Source organism: Macrobrachium nipponense, chromosome 20 (genome assembly GCF_015104395.2).
Source record: "Macrobrachium nipponense isolate FS-2020 chromosome 20, ASM1510439v2, whole genome shotgun sequence".
In the NCBI taxonomy this organism is placed as follows: Eukaryota; Metazoa; Arthropoda; class Malacostraca; order Decapoda; family Palaemonidae; genus Macrobrachium; species Macrobrachium nipponense.
In genome coordinates, this window is record NC_061089.1 from 4,845,402 (window position 1) to 4,865,686 (window position 20,285).

Here is a 20,285-nt window from a genome sequence, read left to right on the forward strand (position 1 = left end):
CTTGTTCTTGTCTGCCAAGGAAAAAATGGCTATCAGCACATGGTTCAGGTGACTTGACTTGGATCTGCCTCTGTTTATACAGTGGACTACTACTGCGCTGTCTAGAACTAGCTTGACATGTATTTTCTTGAGAGGCCGGAGGCTCTTGGGGGTGAGAAATACTGCCATGGCTTCCAGAACATTGATATGTAGCTGGCAGAATGGTAAGGACAAGGTTCCTTGGACCTTTTTGTACTGTGAGTACCCGCCCAGCCGCTTAGTGAAGCAACTGTGTGGATCACCAAGGAAGGCAGGGGAAATTGGAGAGGTACTGCTCTTGATATGCTTTTGACTTTTGTCCATGGACGGAGACGTTTCCGTAGAATCACCGGGATGGAGGCTAGTTTGTCCCGGGATCTGCGGTTTGCTTTTGATCGCCAGACCCGGTTTATATCCTTCAGTCTGGCTTTCAGAAGAATGTCCGTGACTGAGGCAAATTGGAGTGAGCCTAAGATTCTTTCTTGGTTCCTCTGGGAGGTCTGGGCATGTTTGAGAAACTGCCTTGTGGACTTGCGATTTCTTTCCTTTTCAATGGCGGGATTGATAGAGTATGGGACCTCAAGTCCCATTGTAGGCCTAACCATTGGAAGCGTGATTCCGGTGTTAGTCTGGACTTTGTCCTGTTTATTTGAAACCCTAAGTGTTCCAGGAATTCGATTACCATGACCGTTGCTTTTTGGCATTCCTCGGGGTTGTTTGCCCATATGAGCCAATCGTCCAGATAGGCCACTAACATTATTCCTTCCTTTCTCAATTCTTGGACGACAGCTTCTGCCAACTTTGTGAAGATTCTGGGTGCAATGTTGAGCCCGAATGGCATCACTTTGAAGGAGTAAGCTATCCTTCCTAGTTTTGAAGCCTAGATAGGGGCAGAAGTGTCTGGCTATGGGAACATGATGGTAGGCATCTGTAAGATCTATAGAGGTTGTGACGGCCCCACAGGGAAGCAAGGTCCGTACCTGCGAAATGGTCAGCATCCTGAACTTGTTGCAAAGAATGAATGAGTTTAGATAGGACAAGTCTAGGATAATCCTTCGCTTTTCTGAGCCTTTCTTTGGCACGCTGAACAAGTGTCCTTGAAACCTTAAATTCTTGACCCTTGATACTACACCTTTGAGAAGAAGATCTTGGGTATACTCTATCAATTCCGCTGTTGGTCTTTGATAGAAGCTGTTGGATGGAGGAGGACTTTGAAGCCAACTCCATCCCAGACCTTTGGATACAACGCTCTGAGCCCAAGGGCTGAACCCCCATCTTTGACGGAAGAGGTACAGCCTCCCTCCTACCTTGGGACTCTCACTGTTGACTTGCTGATGGGCGGCTTCCGCGTGCTCCCCGGAAACCCCTACCCCTGTTGGCAGCCCTTCCGGCTCCTCTTTGGCGGAAGGCACCTCTAGCCTGGCTACCTCTGGCGAACCTGTTAAACGGCTGAAAGGCCTGGCCCTCAAAAGGCCGAGTTATAGGCCGGCGAGACAGCGAAGGAGGTTGATGGTTGGGGCTGTTGAGGAGGTTGGGTCAGAAGCACATACTGCTGTTGCGGTTGTGCTTTTGACGCCGCCTGTTGTGGTACTTGAGGTACCTGTACCAGATCTTGTTGAGGAGCCTGGAAGGGCTGAAACTTCCTAGGCTTCTTCTTTTGTCTGGGGTTGGATCCGGTGGACTCGGGTTTTCGTTTTGCAACGAGACCCCATCGGACCTTCAAGCTCTGATTCATTTTAGAGGCTTTGTACAGTACCTCATTAACGACTAGAGTGGGGAAGAGGTCTGTGCCCCATATTGATGAGGAGATGAGCTTGTTTGGCTCATGACGGATTGTGGCCTCCACCAGAACGTGTTTCCTACAGTTCCTCCTTGCAATGGGAAAGTCATAGAAGTCACATTGCATTGTATGCAGGAGCGACTTAGCCATGACCTTAAACAACGGCTCTTGTTCGTAAAAGAGAGCCGTCATCTCCGCCATCGTCAAGGAGTTGAGGGACCTGCTGAGTCTAGTCCGGGCATCATATTCTGTTTGGATGAGCAAGTCTGAGAGCCTGGGTAGCCTTTCTCTGAACAAGGTAGTAGCACAGTCAGGCTTAAGTTTCCCTACAGTAAAGGTAGGGGCTGCACCTTCGAAGTAGTTCTCCGATCCGGGAATAAGGAGAGAGGTCGGTTCCGTCTCCCGGAGCTGGGGCATAGGTTGGTCTTTTAGAGCCGCTTGGTAGGTAGCTTCCACCACTTTCAGAGTAAGTGGAAGAGGCGTACCTTCCACCGTAGTGAAGATAGTGAAAGGGCTCCTAAAAGCGGTAAGGCGAGTGTTCTCACACTCCCACTCCGCTAAGCTCCTCAGCCAAGCTTGCTAAGCCTGCTCTCGGGGGAGGATAATGGTCTCCTTAGGGACCCTGTCCTCTCTCATCATGGCTGCTTCTGTTAAACGGACGTAGCCCATGAAAGGTGGTTGCAAGTTCTCGGGATAAAACTCGAAGTATTCGATTCTCCAAGTTCCGCAACCTTCAATTGAGAGCATCCCTTCTGAGAAGGGAGCATGGAGAGCCACCCTCCAAGGGTTGTTTGGCTTGAAAGTAGGGAGGTTCGAAGAGTCAGGCATAAGCGAGTGTAGAACCGCTTGGCCTGCCGCTAACGTATCCCGGATGCCCATGATAGCTCCCTCTTGGGCTGCGACCCTCTCCGTTAAGGATTGGATCGACTGCCTGGAAGCCTCGACCGAACTGGAGAGTTGAAGGAACATCTCCTGGAACTTGGACTGTACCAAGTTCCCGACTACGTCGCCTACCTGCGCCAAAATATTGGAGGAGAAGGCTTCGGGGTCAAAGGAGGAAGCAGGAGCTTTCTCCTTGCGAGGCTTATGCTTCAAAGACTTTGAAGATCGTCGTCGCCTTCGTCCTGTCAGCCTCGGGATGGTGAGCCGAGGGCTTACAGACGGTAGAAGGGATCGACTTCTTGGGCAGGGCCTTCGTTTTAGGTTTGAAGCCTGCAGAAGACTTCACCTTGGGGATTGTCAGAGAAGACTTAGGCCTAACGGACCTTTGCTTCTCTGAGAACCCCCGAAAAGAAGTAGAGGTTGAAGGAAGAGAAAGAGAAGGAGAAGGGCTCAAGGAAAGCCCCTGAGCCCATACAGAATCTGCCTCACTCACACCCTTACCGCTGCCCATGACGTCAACAGTCATAGGCTCCAGGTCCAAATTGAGGGCCGCGACTTCTCCTGTGACTTCTTCGGCGATGGTACCGTCCTCCTGGGGTGCGACCATGGCCTGAATGTCAGCAATGAGGGGGGGGTAGCCATGTCCGGCTCCACCACTGACCCCTTCTTGGTGCCAGGAAAAATAAGGTCCGCCACATCCTGAACGAGGATGTAGGGGCGCCCCTTGGGGAGTTTCTCCCAAATCCCCCGACCCAGGCTTTCAGGGAGGCCAGTGCTGCCGACCGGACATCTTCCAGGCCCTGTAAAGGATGATAATGATAGAACTTACAACTAGAAATAGAATAAACTAGTATAAAAGGCAAATATTAGTAAGGGAAAACTCAATGTACCACAACAAGGGTAGTCTGGAATAAGACGTACCTCGGTGGAGGCTTCAGACACTAGAATGTAACACGTGGAGCAGCAATCGTGGTGCCACACCTTGTAGTCGTCCACCCTCACAGCGCACCCCGCGTGGGAACGGCATACCTCGTGGCCACAGGGGTCCTGCAGTACAGCATTGCAGCCTTTCTCTTGGCAACAGGTAACCTGTAAGTTGAATGATACATGAGTACCATTGAAAAACCTCCGGAGAAGTTTAACAATTAATTATTAGATCGCTGCCGGAGTAGCTCCGGTGTGCAGAGTGTCTTTATATACACAGAAACATATCTATGTATGTACATATTTAAAATAATACAAGAAGGTAAGTGTCACCCTGTCACAATTACTCCGGGGCCTGGAAATAAAACCTGATGTCACGAGCGGAACGTGAGAGCATGCATCCAACTCCGGTCGGGGCCGGAGTAAAAACTTCATAGAATTGTGAATGAGGTGTACTCAGTGCCGGGAGTAACATTCAAGCGATTAGGGGAGAAGAGTGCTGAGACTGGGTGACAAAACCTGGCGGAGTGGGAACTCCGCATAAAGACACTATATCAATATGTATGTGTATGTGTGTGTGTGTGTGTGTGTGTGCTATGGCAAGAGATATATATACATAAAATAAAACACTAATCATAAAATAGAGCTCCACGATAAGGCCAGAGCCTTAAGTCTGAAAATCCCAAGCTCAAGGTCAGGGCCGGTGTTAGCCGGGGTCTGAGACGCCAGAGCGGGTGGGAGGGTGACAGATGTGAGGGGGGGGTGGAGGGGGGCCCGGTAGTCATACGTAGGGTGAAAGGAGGAAGTCCTGGCCTCCCATGCCTAGAGGCCCAACTAGTGGTAGAGGCAGGGGGGGGACGAGTCCCTAGACCCGGTAAACAGGCGGCTGGGTACAATACGCCTGAGCACCTAGTGTCCCTCTCCCCCACCTCCAACAAGGGCCCAACCTCCCCCCTTTACCTAGCTGGGTAGCGAGCGAGTCGTCACCGCACCGAGGTGGGTGAGCGGAAAGGTAGGGGGGAAGCGGGGGAGGGAGGTGGGAGGTCGGTAACAGGGTGGCTCGTACGCGATCAACTGGAAAGCTTCTTAGCCGGGTGAACAAACACACGGTGTGAAAAGACCAGTCAAAGAGGGAAGGCCTATAGGCCAACTCAAGCCGCAACCATAGCACACTAACAAAATATCAATAATGAGATAGCTAACTAGCATAGCACGGGGGTGGAAAGATGAAAAAACAAAATGGAAGAGAGAGAAAGAAATGTCCTGGAGGGCTAGGCTAATCGCAAATCCGACGATTTGGGTGTGTTAGCCTGGTCCTCATGCGGCCAGACAGTATGCCGTACCGAAGGATTCGGGGCAGGCGACTGGGGAGCAGAAGGACAATACGAAGGGACAGGGTCCCAACGAAAGAACAAGAATCTAACTCCTAACGACAGTGAATCGAGATCTGACTAGGCTAGGCTACGATCCGAAACATGCGGTCGGAGCGATACAACCCCCGTGAAGGGCTATGATGAATAAAATCAAGCTAACTGCATAAAATGATAATAAGTTATAAAAATAAGGTAAAATACTGCATAACATCGTAAGTCCAGATGGTATGGGAGACCAAAGGGATCATGAGAGACCGCCTTGTGGTCGACGAGTCGGGAGAAGGCGGCGCGGGAACAATGATGCTCCCGCTACCTCACTTCTAAGACTCAAAAAAAAAACGATGTAGATCTTAATAATGAGATCTAAAACCTTAAAAGCAGTACTTAACTTGGATGCAGAAGCTAGAGCCATCTTGGATCAGGGAAGAAATTCCAGACGAAAGCGAAAACACAACACAAAGCAAAAATGCGTGCGACGCTAACAATGCTATCGAAAGGAATTGACGCCAGAGACGCTCACTGTAGTAGTAGCGGGTAGCAGGGCTTTGGTTCGGCTCCTCTGTAGACGGGGGATTTTGGCGGAGAAGGAAGCTAATTGGCAAGGGACCTCTGGTAGTGGTTTCCACTCGCTCTTTTACTATACCGACACCTTTATTAAAAGGTGAGTGAGCCAGTTATTCTGGCACTATTGTTTCTCTTTTTTCTCTGGTATATATAGAAATATTTATGCCTTAGAAATGAGGATCAAGGATGCATTTCACGGAGCGACACAGGCTGAGCCCAGAAATATATTCTGCTATTCCTCAAGGTGCCATTCTTTTGTGCATTTCTTAGCAATTCTATTTGCTGCTAAATATACTGTAATTAAATCCATAAACAAAGTAGTATTAGTTTACTCCATAGGTATAATAAGTAACTGCACTTTAACCACTTACCTAAAGCTATCTCATAAGGAGGGAAAAGCAAACATACATCTGTTCGAAGTGAGTCATTTACAATTCGCCAGGCTAGCTGCAAAACTTCTCCTTCTAGACCAAGATCTTGCATATATATGACAAGTGGTCTGCAAAAAGATGCATTTTTGTATTAAACTGTTTTTCCTGAGTCATATATACAACAATTTTCCATTTAATTACAGATTATAAAAGATATATGTACAATAATATTTTTAAGATTAATACTTCATCATTACAAAAAATTTACTTATATCACTAAATAATGAAGCTGAATAAAATTAACAACTGCGCTATCTAAAAACACTACTATTAATGTTTTGAAACAGCCATATTTTGTACACGTTTTACCTCTTTGCTTTAAAGATCTCTAACCAAATGAACCAGCGTTAGTCACCCAACCTGTTCTTTCAAAGTAGATTTAATTACTAGAAGTACTTCCTGCCCACAAGGAAAATAAATGGATGAGTCAATCCAAAGTACAGAAGGGATTAAATAATCCCTGGACTTTGTCGCCTTCTGTTTCATAGTAAATAATTATTGTAAATAATATTGACACTTGATGATACTGTTGTTTATTGTTCTGCTGATTTTTTACAATGATACTGTTGTTATGAGTCTATTTATTAATTTTGTATATGTGACTTACCAGTAATTATACATATAGCTAAGAGTTTCCATTCAACGGCAGCCTAAATTCAAATTTCACGGGTAGAGCTTCGATGGCTCAGTGTAGGTATATAGTGCCATCCACCTATGACAATACTAGGAATGACTTAGCTAATCACATCATTCTGTTTTCTGCTGCGCTCGACAAAACATTGAGTGCTCACAGCAGCTTGTTCTTATTTTCTAGTTACATCACCAGATTTCTGTATTGTTACAATTACCGCAACGCATTCATAGCCTTCAAGCAGGATGAGTCTTGGCTTTTATTTTTTTCAGATTATCATTAAGCTAGATACTTGCAGTCTCCCGGAATAATAATGGCCTTACAATTAGTTCTTGAATGGATCACTATTCAAGTCGATCAAATAATTTTACACAGTATATCATTTTACTTACAGGGTTAACGCCTAAGTCGTCGGTTAAGAATTGCTTTTAAGTAATCTTGATGTTATGTCATTCCATTAGGCCAAACTTTCATTTTTAGAATTTGTTTAACGGCCATAAGCTATTAGCAAGACACCAGTAAATAGTTACCTTAAGCAATCCTTTCCACTCATGATTGTTCACCGGACATAAGCTATTCTCAACCTGAGAGTAAATGATTACAGTGGGGCCCAAGCATTCGCGTTCTCCCGATTCGCGAACTCATGGATTCACGGATTTCTCTCTAACCATTATTCGCAAAAATTTGCCTATTCCCGGTATTTTTTTATGAGTAATAATTAGAAATTCCTGGGTTTTTTATTTCTTTCACCATAAAATGCACTTTCTGGGCTCAGCTCGTGTCGCTGCGCGAAATATCCTTTAATCTATTATTCTAGGGTAAATGTACTAACACATACCAGAGAATAAATAAATAAAGAAAAAGGTCAGTACAACTGACTCGCTTACCCTCCAAGAGGGTGTCGGTATGAACACTATGGCGAGTGAGACCACTACCACGAGCCAAATGCCAATAGAATTCTCCCACTACAAAATCCCCCACAGAGGAGAAGCCGACCCACAGAGTGGGCAGCAACTACTACTAACTCCATCCCATGCTTGCCGACTGCTGCGCCTCTGGTGGCCATCCTTTTCAGTTAGCGCACACGATACACACGTGCCCTTTTTTACTCTGTGTTTTTTTGTGACCTTTTCTTTGGATTTCTTTATCATGGAGCGTGCAGCCATCGCAGCAGCTAAGTTAAGTACTCAGTGTTTATTGCTATTTGGTTTTTTCCGGCCCTGAGCCCGTATTTGCCGTTTTTTAGGGATAAATACGAACTCTAGGTCGGAAGCATGGCAGCATGGTTCTGCCTCGTGGTGGGTTCGTTCTTGGTCGCCCATACCCAGAACATCCCCTTACTTAAGTACGCTCTATTTTAATCATCCGCTTGTTTAGGGTACAGGTCTACACGGTTTTGTCATGCTGCATGTCTTTTACCTTATGTAGGCTCCTTCCATCCAGACCCTAGCCACGGCTCTTAGTATCGCCTCGGCTGAGCTTTGAGTGGTAGACTTTCCTTCGGTTTAGTCGTACACTCCCTGGATTTTTTCTCCTACTATTTTTTGTTTTCTTTCTTTCATAATTATTCATTTGAATTATTTTATATGATTTTGTTTAGGTTAGTTAGGCGTCTGGCTTCATTTAGCCTAGGTTGTGGCCATAGGGCCTATATGCTACCGCTCTTCAGTTCGGTTGCTTCCCGATAGCATCTCTCTGATCAGCTGGTTTTGTTTCTAGGCTTTGGGGGGGGTTGCCCATTGTTTTGTACTTAACCCGCCCCGTGGTCACTACGTGATCACTGGGGCAGCCAGACGCCTGTCCAGTCACCTTCCCCCCCTCCCGCTCTTCTATAGAGTCGGGGGGGGGTTGGGTCGGTTTGCCCATGCTCGCTCCGCATACCCGAGCCTGCCTCCCTCTCTCCCCCCAGGCGGAGGGAGTAGAGGGACGGGACCAGACCCAGACTGGACTCGACCTCTCCGGCTTCTCGGTCCGGCCGGATGGTAAGGTGTGGGGGGACTGGCCTTTCCCCCCTCCGTTGCTACTCCGTCGCTCCGTTGCTAGCCCGAGTCTGTATGTCCTCTCGCTCTTTCCCACCTTACTAGGGCTCCTTTACTACCGGAGTCCTGGCATCCAGCGGAAAAGGTGCTAGTCCACCCAGCAGGGTGGACCGGGGCATACAGTTGGTCCCTTCTAACCCACTCCGTCTCGCTGAGTTACGACACTCCGCCACGCACTGGACTTAGCCCGGTACGTTCGAGTTTTATAGGTTTTAAGATCTATTATGTTAAACTAGTAAGTTTATCTTAAGCTACCTTAAACATCCCCCTCCCTTACTTGTCTCACCGGATCTCTCCGGGGTTATAGCCTATTCAGGCGATAAGGGAGGGGTTATGCCCAATTTTTTTCCGAGCTCCGGCATGCAACGGAGTTCTTCTGTCCTTTAGCCTGTAAGTGATAGTCTTTAAGATACTCATGTGTCTTTTCACTTACAGACCACCAACTGTGAGCATCCGGGATGCGCCGCCACACTTCAAGACCCATGTGGACATGAAAGTTTGCCGGTCCCATGCTCCATGCGCGACTCCGCACGGGGACATCCAGGTCTGGTACCACGAGACGTGTACCATCTGTTATGATCTGGTGAGCCAGCTCTTAGACGGGGTGGGGGTAAGTATTTCCAACTCCGTTAACTGGTCCTCATTTGTTATAGTGCTTAAGTTTTTACATTAATCTCTCTAAACTTAAGATAAATTCATGGGGTTTTGTAGCCCCTATAATTTTAAGTTAAGCTTTTAAATTGTTTGGTTTTAGTTTTAAGTTTAATCTTAAAATCTAATCAATACCCTCTCTTCCAGGCTCCGGCTGTGAGGGATACCGCACTGGCAACCCTGCGGGCCTGGGTCGGCGGTTTTGGGAAGAACGCCGCCAAGGGTATGCCCTACATTCTGGAGAAGAAGTTGGCTGTACTAATCTTCCCTGGAGGCAAGGCTACAGGCTACGTCGACCCAGCAGAGGCGGCCCCGACTATCGCTTTCATCCAGCAACAGCTGGCTGCCTCGTTGACGGACCAAGGCCAGGACATCTCCTCGGAAGTCGCGACGCTCGAATATTAATGTTGAACCTATGGTAGGTGTAGACGACCTGTTGGTCGAGGTAGGTACGTTGAACACCCAAGGGATGCCCTTGGGTGCAACTGGATCTTCTACCCCTGCAACCTCTCCATCCTTCCAAGGCTTTACAGGTAATGAACTATATACTTCTCCTGACGCTTCCGTTAGAACCAAGGTCAAAGGTCAAGCAGTTAAAACCTTGACGAAGACGTCGTCGTCGTCTAAAAGACGGCGTCGGCGTCATCTTCTTCTCGTAAGTCTCCGGCTAGAAATCCCGGAGCAGAGATATCTAAAGCTTCTGGGTCCGGCTCTAAGTCCTTCTAGGTTAGTAAAATCCTCCAGGGAGAGAATCTCGTACTCCAGCGGAGTCGTCAGTTCCGCTACCTTTGGTTCCGGTTCAGAGCCACCCTTCCACCTCCGCAGCAGCTCCGGCTTTGGACTCCAACGCTGGTCTGTTGCAACAAGTGGGCGATCTGGTAGGGTCTCTGAAAAACAGCATGGAACAAAATGACTCTCCCGGTTGTCTGATAGGGATCACCTCTCAGGACAACATTATAGCCGGGGACTGAGCCAAGCTCCACTAGCCTCTCTCCTCCACCTTTCAGCACAGGGGGAGCCCAATTACCCCGTATGACTCTCTACCTCCGTTCTCAATGAACAACCCTTGGAGAGTACGTCATACGCCCCCTTCCAAGACGGGCTTATCTCTATCCCGGAATGTGGAACTCGGAGGATTGAAGACTTCGAGTTTCTACCCGGACGACCTTCAGCTCCGTTCATCGGCTACGCCAGGCTCACCGCCTCAGCCATGACTTGGGACGATAAGGTACCAAAAGAGACAGTCCTCTATTCACGTGACCAGGCTCAGAGAGAATGGCTCAGGTGTCTAGAGGACATGGATTGTTCCAACACGAAAAATCCAACCTTTTAAGAGTCCGTTTACGATCTTTACGATGGAAGAGAGTACCCCGCTCCCTTTCTTGACAAAAGATCGCGACAACCACCATTCCAGCAGCCCAGAAGGGGGATTCCATGCCTCAGCTGAAGGAAGCAGATCCTACGTCTCCTTTACTTCCTTCAGCCGGTGAATTGTGGGAAGATTTTGGCCCAACACCTTCTCAGCTGGCAAACTCAAAACCAGACTGTGCTATGGAGCAGTTTGGTGAGAACTACCTAGGCTTCCAGATAGCCTTATTCAGGCGGAATTCGATGCCAAATCGCGGTTAGCCAGGTCTATTAATTCCATGGCTATGACCGAGGTGGCTACCATTGCCTATGGGTCGGAGCCACTCTTTAAGCTTCTTACCAAATCTTTGACTCAAACGGTGCAGTCGGATATGTTTGAGTTCGCCACTGCTAGGACGAATTGTAGGAAACATGTCCTACAAGAAGCAACAATTCGGCACGAGCCGAATAAGTTGCTTATGTCAAGCATCTGGGGAGCAGACCTCTTCCCAGAAGCGATGGTGAAGGAGGTTCAGGCAGAGGCTACGAGATTGAAACCAAAGCCTTAAAGGACCGTTGGGGTCTTACGGCCAAGAGACGACAGGATCAAGCCGGTAAGGGTAAGGCTCAAAGGAAAAAACCCAGACGTTTCCAGCCCTACCAGAAGAAACAGCCACGCTTTTCTCAGCAGGTTCCGGCTGTCCCTTGGTGCTAACAGCCCAACCTTCTACCTCAAAGGCTCAATCGCAGCCGATTTATGTTATCTCCCCTCAGCCTCAACCCTCCCCCACCTCTTACGCTCTCTCTCCAGCCTACAATCAGGTCTTTGAGGGTCAAGCTTCCCAGAAGTATGGACCGCTCGGGTAAGGGAGGCAGAGGTAAGCGATCCTTTCGTGGGAGAGGATCGGGAGGTCCCTTTAATAATGAGGAAAGCATTTCAGGGGAGGCCGAGGAGGCTACCAAAACCAATGAGGATTTTCAGGTAGGAGGGAGGCTGTTTCACTTTCGCCACCGGTGGAACTTCAGCAAGTGGGCTCAGAGCATTGTGTCAAAAGGCCTGGGTTGGAGCTGGTTAGCGAGCCCACCCCATCCAGACCTTTCCGCCAACTTCCTTCCAAGGAATTGACAGAGTATGCGGAGGATCTCCTTCAGAAAGGAGCTATAGCGAGAGTCAACAGGTTAAAATTTCAAGGTCGCTTGTTCAGCGTGCCAAAGAAAGGCTCACAAAAAAGAAGGGTAATCTTAGACTTGTCCCGCTTAAACTTAGCCATTCGCTGCGACAAGTTCAAGATGCTCACGATCTCGCAAGGTGCGGACCTTACTTCCCCCGTGGGGCCGTCACCACCTCTATCGATCTTACAGACGCTTACTATCATATCCCTATTGCAAGACACCTTTCCGTTCCGTATCTGGCGCTTCAAGATAGGAGACCAGACATTCTCCTTCAAGGTAGTTCCTTTCGGGCTCAGCGTAGCACCCAGGGTGTTCACGAAAGCTGGCGGAAGTAGTAGTTCAACAACTAAGATCGCAAGGGGTTATGGTAGTAGCGTATCTCGACGATTGGTTGATCTGGGCTTCAACAGTCGAGGAATGCAACAGAGCAACACTGAAAAAGTGATTCAGTCCTGGAATATCTAGCTTCAAGATAAACAGGACCAAGTCAAGACTCACTCCAGAGTCAACTTTCAGTGGCTGGCATTCAATGGAATCTATCCTCCCATACTCTGTCGATTCCATCATCCAAGAGGAAAGAAATAGCGAAGTCAGTCAAGCAATTTCTGAGTCACAAACTGGCGTCAAGAAGAACTCAGGAAAGGATCCTGGGTTCACTCCAGTTTGCATCAGTGACAAAAACATCCTGATGAAAGCCAAACTGAAAGACCTAACCAGAATCTGGCGCTCACGCAATGTCAGGTCCAGGGACAAATTATCCTCAGTCCGCCTCTGATTCTACGGAATCTGACTCCGGGCCGTTGGGCGAAAGTCAAGAACTTGTCGGTATCAGTGCCCCTTCAGTTTCCTCCATCCACCGGGATTACCATCCACACAGACGCTTCATTAAGCGGTTGGGGAGGATATTCCCAGTTCAAGAAAGTTCAAGGAACGTGGTCACCTCAGTTCCGTCAGTTCCATATAAACGTATGGAAGCAATGGCAGTGTTCTTGACTCTGAAAAGGTTACGTCCGCTCAAAGTACTCCCATATAAAGCTAGTCTTGGAACAGCGCAGTGGTAGTTTACATTTGATAAAAACAGAGGAGGCTCCAAATCACGCCATCTAAATCATGTCATGGTAGCCATCTTCTCCCTGGCGGACAAGTTCAGTTGGCATCTCTCCTCCACCCATATAGCTGGAGTGAGAAAAACGTCATAGCAGATGCTCTATCCCGATCAGTACCTCTAGAGTCGGAATGGTCACTGGACAACAGTTCGTTCCAATGGATTCTTCAGAGAGTTCCAGGCCTACAAGTGGATCTCTTCGCATCTCAAGCGAACCACAAACTCCCATGTTATGTGGCCCCCAACCTGGACCCTCTGGCCTATGCCACTGACGCCCTGGCTCTAGACTGGAACAACTGGGAGAAGATTTATGTTTCCTCCAGTGAATCTTCTCATGAAGGTATTGAAACAAACTCAGGACATTCAAGGGGTCAAGTGGCTCTAGTAGCCCCAGACTGGCCGAAGAGCAATTGGTACCCTCTAATTCTGGAACTGGGTCTTCGCCCTCTTCGGATTCCCAGTCCCCAGGCTCTCCCAGTCAGTACAAACGAAGACTGTGTTCGCTTCCTCAGTGGATTCTCAAAACCCTAACTTTATGGATTTCATGAAGTTTGCAGCGAAAAAGGGATGCGAATATTGGACCCCTCAAAAAAAAAAAATATTCTCTTCTTGGAATCGATAAAAGAGATTCAACTTTGAGACAGTATGATGCTGCTGTCAAAAAGTTAGCAACCTTCCTGAGAGAATCAGATATTAGGATCATGACAATCAATTCAGCTATATCCTTTTTCAGATCCTTATTTGAAAAAGGCTTAGCAGCTAGCACGATTACGACAAACAAGTCAGCCTTGAAAAAGATTTTTCAATTTGGTTTCAACATAGACTTGACAGATTCCTACTTCTCGTCTATTCCCAAGGCGTGTGCTAGACTTAGACCTTCTGTAAGGCCTACGTCAGTATCATGGTTCTTAAACAATGTTCTAAAGCTGGCTTCAGAAACTGATAACGACACATGCTCGTTTATAATGCTCTTAAGAAAAAACTCTATTTTTATTAAGCTTGGCCTCAGGAGCTAGAATTTCAGAACTGTCGGCTTTATCCAGAGATCCGGATCATATCAGTTCCTTCCCACCGGGGAAGTTGCTACTTTCTCCCTCGGAACGTAGTTTTTATAGCTAAGAATGAAGATCCTTGATGAGGTGGGGAACCATGGAAGGTACTACCACTTCCACAAGATGTACCTCTTTGCCCAGTTTCAACCTTACGAGCCTTTCTGTCTAGGACCTCCTCATCCTCATCGGGTCCTCTCTTTGAGAGAGAAAAAGGTGGTACTTTTATCTATTAAAGGCATCAGGCAACAAATCCTGTACTTCATTAAACAAGCCAATCCTGACTCTTTTCCAAAAGCACATGAGTCAGGGCAGTAGCCACCTCAATTAACTATTTCCAACATATGAACTTCGATGAGTTGAAAAAGTATACTGGATGGAAATCGCCGACAGTGTTCAAACGTCATTACTTAAAGTCCTTGGAAGCTCTGAAATTTTCAGCAGTAGCAGCGGGTAACATAGTTTCCCCCGACTCTACCTAATCTTTAGTAGAAGATCCAGTCCTCCTTTCTACCTGCCTCACCCAACAGTTCGTCTATTCCTGCCTTGTTCATCTACGGTTACCTTGTGTCTTAGCTGCTTTTATGATGATGTGGTGGGTGTCCCTTATTTTTTTGCTAGGGGCACTCACAATTGATTGTGGATATTGATCTCTTGGATGTCATCCCCTTATTTTTATGCTAGGGGATACATCTTATTTGTAATGGTTACGGGTTTTGTATATTAAGTTATATACATTCCTTTATAGTTATTATTGTTGAGTTTGTTTTGTTCAACTTATTATGTTAATTGCTCTGGATTTCTGATACATATCTTTACACAGATACTTTTTTGGTACATATATGCCATATTACCCCTGTATATATGTAAAATTACCTTGAAGTTAAGAAATATTATTAGAATTAAGTTTAATTTAAGCAATATTTCTATTTGTATCATTGTGTATATGTATCCTTATTAGCAATTATATTCTTTTATTTTATTTACCTTTTAGTTTGAGACCTCCTTTTGTTTTGTTGATTTTTGTTTACAATCTTGTGCTATTTCTCTGGTACACGATTTCGCGCAGCGAACACGAGCTGAGCCCAAAAAAGGGAAAATTTGGGATTTCGTACGTAAGGCTCATTTCTGGGGCGATTGGCATCGTGTCGCCAGCGAAATCCCGACCTCAACTACCCATCCCATCGCCCAAAGATTGTCTGCTAAACTTCAGGAATGGCCCAATCCAAGTCGGACGCAGCAGTCGGCAGCATGGGATGGAGTAGTAGTAGTTGCTGCCCACTCTGTGGGTCGGCTCTCCTCTTGGGGGGATTTTGTAGTGGGAGAATTCTATTGGCATTTGGCTCGTGGTAGTGGTCTCACTCGCCATAGTGTTCATACCGACACCCTCTTGGAGGGTGAGCGAGTCAGTTGTACTGACCTTTTTCTTTATTTATTTATTCTCTTGGTATGTGTAGTACATTTACCCTAGAAATAATAGATTAAAAGGATATTTCGCTGGCGACACGAGCCAATCGCCCAGAAATAGATTTTTTCTTACGTCAAAATCCCTTTTTTGTGATAAAACTATAAGTGGGTTTTTCATGAGTTTTACTTACCAAATTAGGCTGTTTTTTCAACGTTTTTTATGGGGGATTCCAACTATTTGCAGATTCTAAACATTTGCGGGGGGGGGGGGGGTGGGCTTACGCATCTCTCGCTAATATGAGGGGACCACTGTGCCTAAAGTAATTCTAGAATGTTATCCATTCTTTTATCCCAAAACTTTTGCATACATTAGGATTAGGCTACATGTAGGTTGTCTGTTAATGATAACCTTTAAAGTAATTCTTGCTGCATCATTCCATTGGGTGATATTTTGCTTTTGGGATTTTGTTTACCGATCATAGACTAGTCGCAAACTGCCGGTAAATATAGTTACCTTAAAGGTGAATTGTGAATGTTAAGACCTTTTGGGCCAAATGTTGAGAATTAGGCCAACACATTTTGTTTTGTTTACTGTGGCTGCAATATTCATCACTTTCCTTTACAGAGACAAAGGTGGGGTTTGAAAATGTAATAAGGAGAGAAAGGTGTTTTCGTTTGGCTGTGGGAAGCCATAGGCGGATAAGTTCCTGTAAGTCAAGAGAGAGAGATCGTAAAAGAGAGATCACCAGTTAGTAAGAGCCACAGGTCAGATTATCAGTGAGAGATCAGCAGCAGTGATCGTCAGAGAGACTAGAAACTAAGGAACCGACAAAGTATCAATCAAAGAAGAGTTGTTCGAGAGTTGGTTGGATATTGTCTAGTCATCTTCAGGAGTGGACGGCTGTGATTTCTCAACGTCGAGCAGACTTCAGAGAAGAAAAGGTCCTGTTACAGGTTTTGGGGAGTTCCTATCTTTCAAGTTGACTAGTTTCTGCAATACGGAGTCAAGAGGACGACTGCAATTGTCGCTCTACTTTTATGAAGCCATCTCTTCGAAGTGCCAAAATGTTTAGCAAGTATTCTTATTACCTCACTGTTTCCCCCAGTTCATGCAGTGTAAGATTCTGTCTTTTTATGTAAATAGGAGATACCATTCTGCATTTACCTTTGTTAGTAAGCTTGTAAAAAATAAACCTTTGTTGTGTTAGTGTTTCTTCTATATCGTATCCCCAGTTTCAACTGTTTGTGTTGATATTTATTTTTTTTTTATTATTTCATATTGAACCTGAAGCGGACCTCTCTCAGAGGCCATAACATTGTGTCGACCTTTAACCAGGATATTTCGACACCGTAACATTGTCTCTGAGATCTCGGAGTCCGTAACAACTGGGCGACACGGGCCCTTGCCCAGAAATAGATTTTTTCTTTGTCAAAATCCCTTTTCTAGGCTCAGCCCGTGTCACTTCGTGAAATAGTACCAGAGAAATGGCCACAAGCTTGAGTAATGAATATAAAAGATATTGTAAGGACAAAATAAAAATCAATTAAGGTTAAATACTATAATCTAAATGTGCTTATGAAGTATAAATGATTTTAATACAGACTTAAGATTAATTACAGTAACTTACATTAATCTTAAAGATAAATACAATATCATAAAATTCAGGTTAAGTGTGAGTAATCCTAAAATAAAAATAAGGAAAACATCACAACTATGTACACATATGGCACCTAAGGCATAGAAAAGGAAAGCGACATGGTGGCAGACCGCAGGAAGGGACGTCAGTGAGGCAGGTAGAAAGGAGATCTAGATCTAAGTTACTAAAACTACTTAAGCATGTAGGAGAAACTGTGTTTCCCGCTGCCACTGCTGGAAATTTAAAAGCTTCTAAGGACTTGAGGAGTGCGTTTGAACACGTCGGAGATTTCCAGCCTGTATACTTTTTCAGATCATCAAAATTCATATGTTGAAAATAGTTGACTGAGGTAGCTACTGCCCGAATATCGTGAACCTTGGGGAATGAGTCTGGGTTGGCTTGTTTAATGAAATATGATAATCTGCTGCCTAATTCCTTTTAGGGAAATGGTGACCACCCTTTTCCCTCATGAATAAAGGGCCTGTGGATTTTATGGCCGTTCTGGTAAGATATGCTCTTAAGGCAACTGGACATAAAGAAGGGTCCTGAGGAAGTGGGATAATCTTCCAAGGGGCCCATCTCATTAGTGGATCCTCATTTTTAGCTAAAAATTGACGATCTGGAGAAAGTAAAACTTCTCCTGAAGGGAGAAATTCTATATGACTTGAGTCTCTAGATAGAGCCGACAGTTCAGACACCCTTGGCTCCTGAGGCCAGACTTAGAAGAAATAATGTTTTCCTCAGGAGGGGCAAAAGTCACATGAGTTGTTATCAGTATCTGAGGCCAGTTTGAGAACATCATTTAAGAAAACCATGACACAGACTTAGGCCTCTCTGATGGTCTGAGCCTAGCACAGGCTCTAGGATAGATGAAAAATAAGAGTCTGTTAGATCTATTTTGAAACAAGCTGGAAGATTTTCTTTAGTGCCGATTTAGTAGTAGTAATAGTACTAGCTGCTAAACCCTTTTCAAATAATGATCTAAAGAAGGAAATAGCCAGGTTGGTAGTCATGGTCTGAGATTCGGTCCCCCTCAGAAAAATGGCTAGTTTTTTAACAGCCGAGTCATATTGGCAAAGGGTCGATTCTCTTTATCTGATTCTAGGAATAGGATGTTTTGAGGATCGATATCAGCATCCCTTTTTGCCGAGAACTTCATGAAGTCCATAAAGTAAGGGTTTTGAGAATCCTGAGAAGCGAATACAGTCTTCATTTCGCACTAGTTTAGATAGTTTGTTCTAGGGATTGGGAATCCATTGAGGTTGGAGACCCAATTCCAACAGGAGTGGGAACCAGTTTGCTCTTGGGCCAATTGGGGGCTACTAGAGCGACTCGTCCCTTGAAGGTCCTGAGTTTTGCACAACACTTCAGAAGAACCCTTTCAGAAGGAAGATTCACTGGAGGAAAGATGTAAATCTTCTTCCATTGATTCCAGTCTATGGCCATGGCGTCCCCGTGGCATAAGCCAGAGGGTCCAGGTTGGGAGCCACATAGCAAGGAAGTTTGTGATTCGACTCGGTGGCAAAAAGATCCACCTGGAGCCCTGGAACCTGTTGGCAGATCCAATTGAATGAACGTCTGTCCAGGGACCACTCCGACTCTAGTGGGACTGAGCGAGAAAGGGCATCTGCTATCGCGTTCTTCAACTCCCACTAGGTGTGTGGAGGACAGGTGCCATTTGTACTTGGCAGCTAGAGAGAATATGGCTATCATGACATGGTTCACATGGCTTGATTTGAGCCTCCCCTGTTGGTGCAGTGTACTACTACTGCACTGTCCAACCACCACCTTTGATAATGAGATCCCTTGGCTGGTTGAAGTCTTTTCAGGGTGAGGAATACCGCCATAGCTTCCATTACATTGATATGGAGCCGGCGGAATGGAAACCTTGTACCTTTTTGTACTGAGAGTACCCTCCCACGCCACTTAGTGAAGCATCCGTGTGGATAACTAACGCCGGCGGATGGAAATTTGAATAGGATTGACTTTGATAGATTCTTGACCTCCGCCAAAGGGCGGAGGCGTTTGCGCAGTATCACCGGGATAGCGGACAGCTTGTCCCGGGACCTGTTATTTGCTCTTAAGCGTCAGACGTGGTTTATGTCCTTGAGTTTTGCCTTCAGTAAAACCTCTGTTACCGAGGCAAATTGAAGAGAGCCCAGGATCCTTTCCTGGCTCCTTCGAGATGTCTGCTTGCATTTCAGAAATTGCCTGGTTGCTTTGGCTATTTGCTCTTCTCTTTGACGCCGGGAATTGATAGTGTGTGATGTTAGTTCAAGTCCCACTGAATGCCCACCACTGAAACGAGAGTCCAGTGTCAACCAGGATTGGTCTGTTTATCTGGGAACCCTAAGTGTTCCAGAAACTGGATTACTTTGACCGTCGCTTTGCGGCATTCTTCGATGCTTGCCCGGCCCAAACGAGCAATCAATCGTCCAGATACGCAACTACCATTATTCCCTGAGACCTGAGTTGTTGAACCACTGTCTCCGCCAATTTCATGAAGACCCTGGGGGCTACATTGAGCCCAAAGGGCATTACCTTGAAGGAGAATGCCTGGTTCCCTAGCCTGAATTCTAGGTACGGGCGGAAATGTCTTGCCACTGGAACATTGATAGTAATGCGTCTGTAAGATTGATAGAGGTGGTGACGGGGCCCCATGGGAAAGTAAGGTTCCGCACCTGAGATAGTCAGTATTTTGAACTTGTCGCAACGAATGAATAAGTTTAGACGGGATAGGCCTAGAATTATTCTTCATTTGTTTGATCCTTTCTTTGGCACACTGAACAAGCGACCTTGAAACTTTAAATGCCTGACTTTTGACACTACTCCTTTCTGAAGGAGTTCTTGGGCATACTCTACCATTCCGCTGTCGGTTGTTGATAGAAGATTTTGGTGGATGGAGGAGGGCCTTTTGTGGTCCAGCTCCATCCTAGGCCTTTGGACACAATGCTCTGCCCTGCCCAGCTGCTGAACCTCCATCTGCGACGGAAAGAGGAACAGTCTCCCTCCTACCTGAGGGTTCTCACTGGCTCGAGGCAGGGCGAGACCCATGCCCTCCTCGTAAGTGCTTCCCTCGGTTGGATGCTCTTCCGCCGCCTCTCTGGCAAAAGGCACCTCTAGCCCTGCTGCCCCTTCCGAACCTGTTGAAAGGTTGGAACGATTGGCCTTCAAATACTGGGTTGAAGGCCGGGGAGACAGCAAAGGGGAGGTGGAAGCTTGAACCCTGAGGGGTCAGCAGCAGAAACTGTTGCTGAGGCTGTTGTCTTTGATG

At 46.3% G+C, this 20,285-nt stretch overlaps 1 protein-coding gene across 1 annotated transcript in view; it reads right to left on the minus strand.

Annotated features, from left to right (window-relative positions):
• Nucleotides 1-20,285, minus strand: part of LOC135221735 (cyclin-C-like) — a 113,346-nt gene that overhangs the window by 26,961 nt on the left and 66,100 nt on the right. The window contains exon 5 of the mRNA XM_064259539.1: nucleotides 5,913-6,040. Coding sequence (XP_064115609.1) covers nucleotides 5,913-6,040 — 128 coding nt within the window. The remainder of the gene's footprint in view (nucleotides 1-5,912; nucleotides 6,041-20,285) is intronic.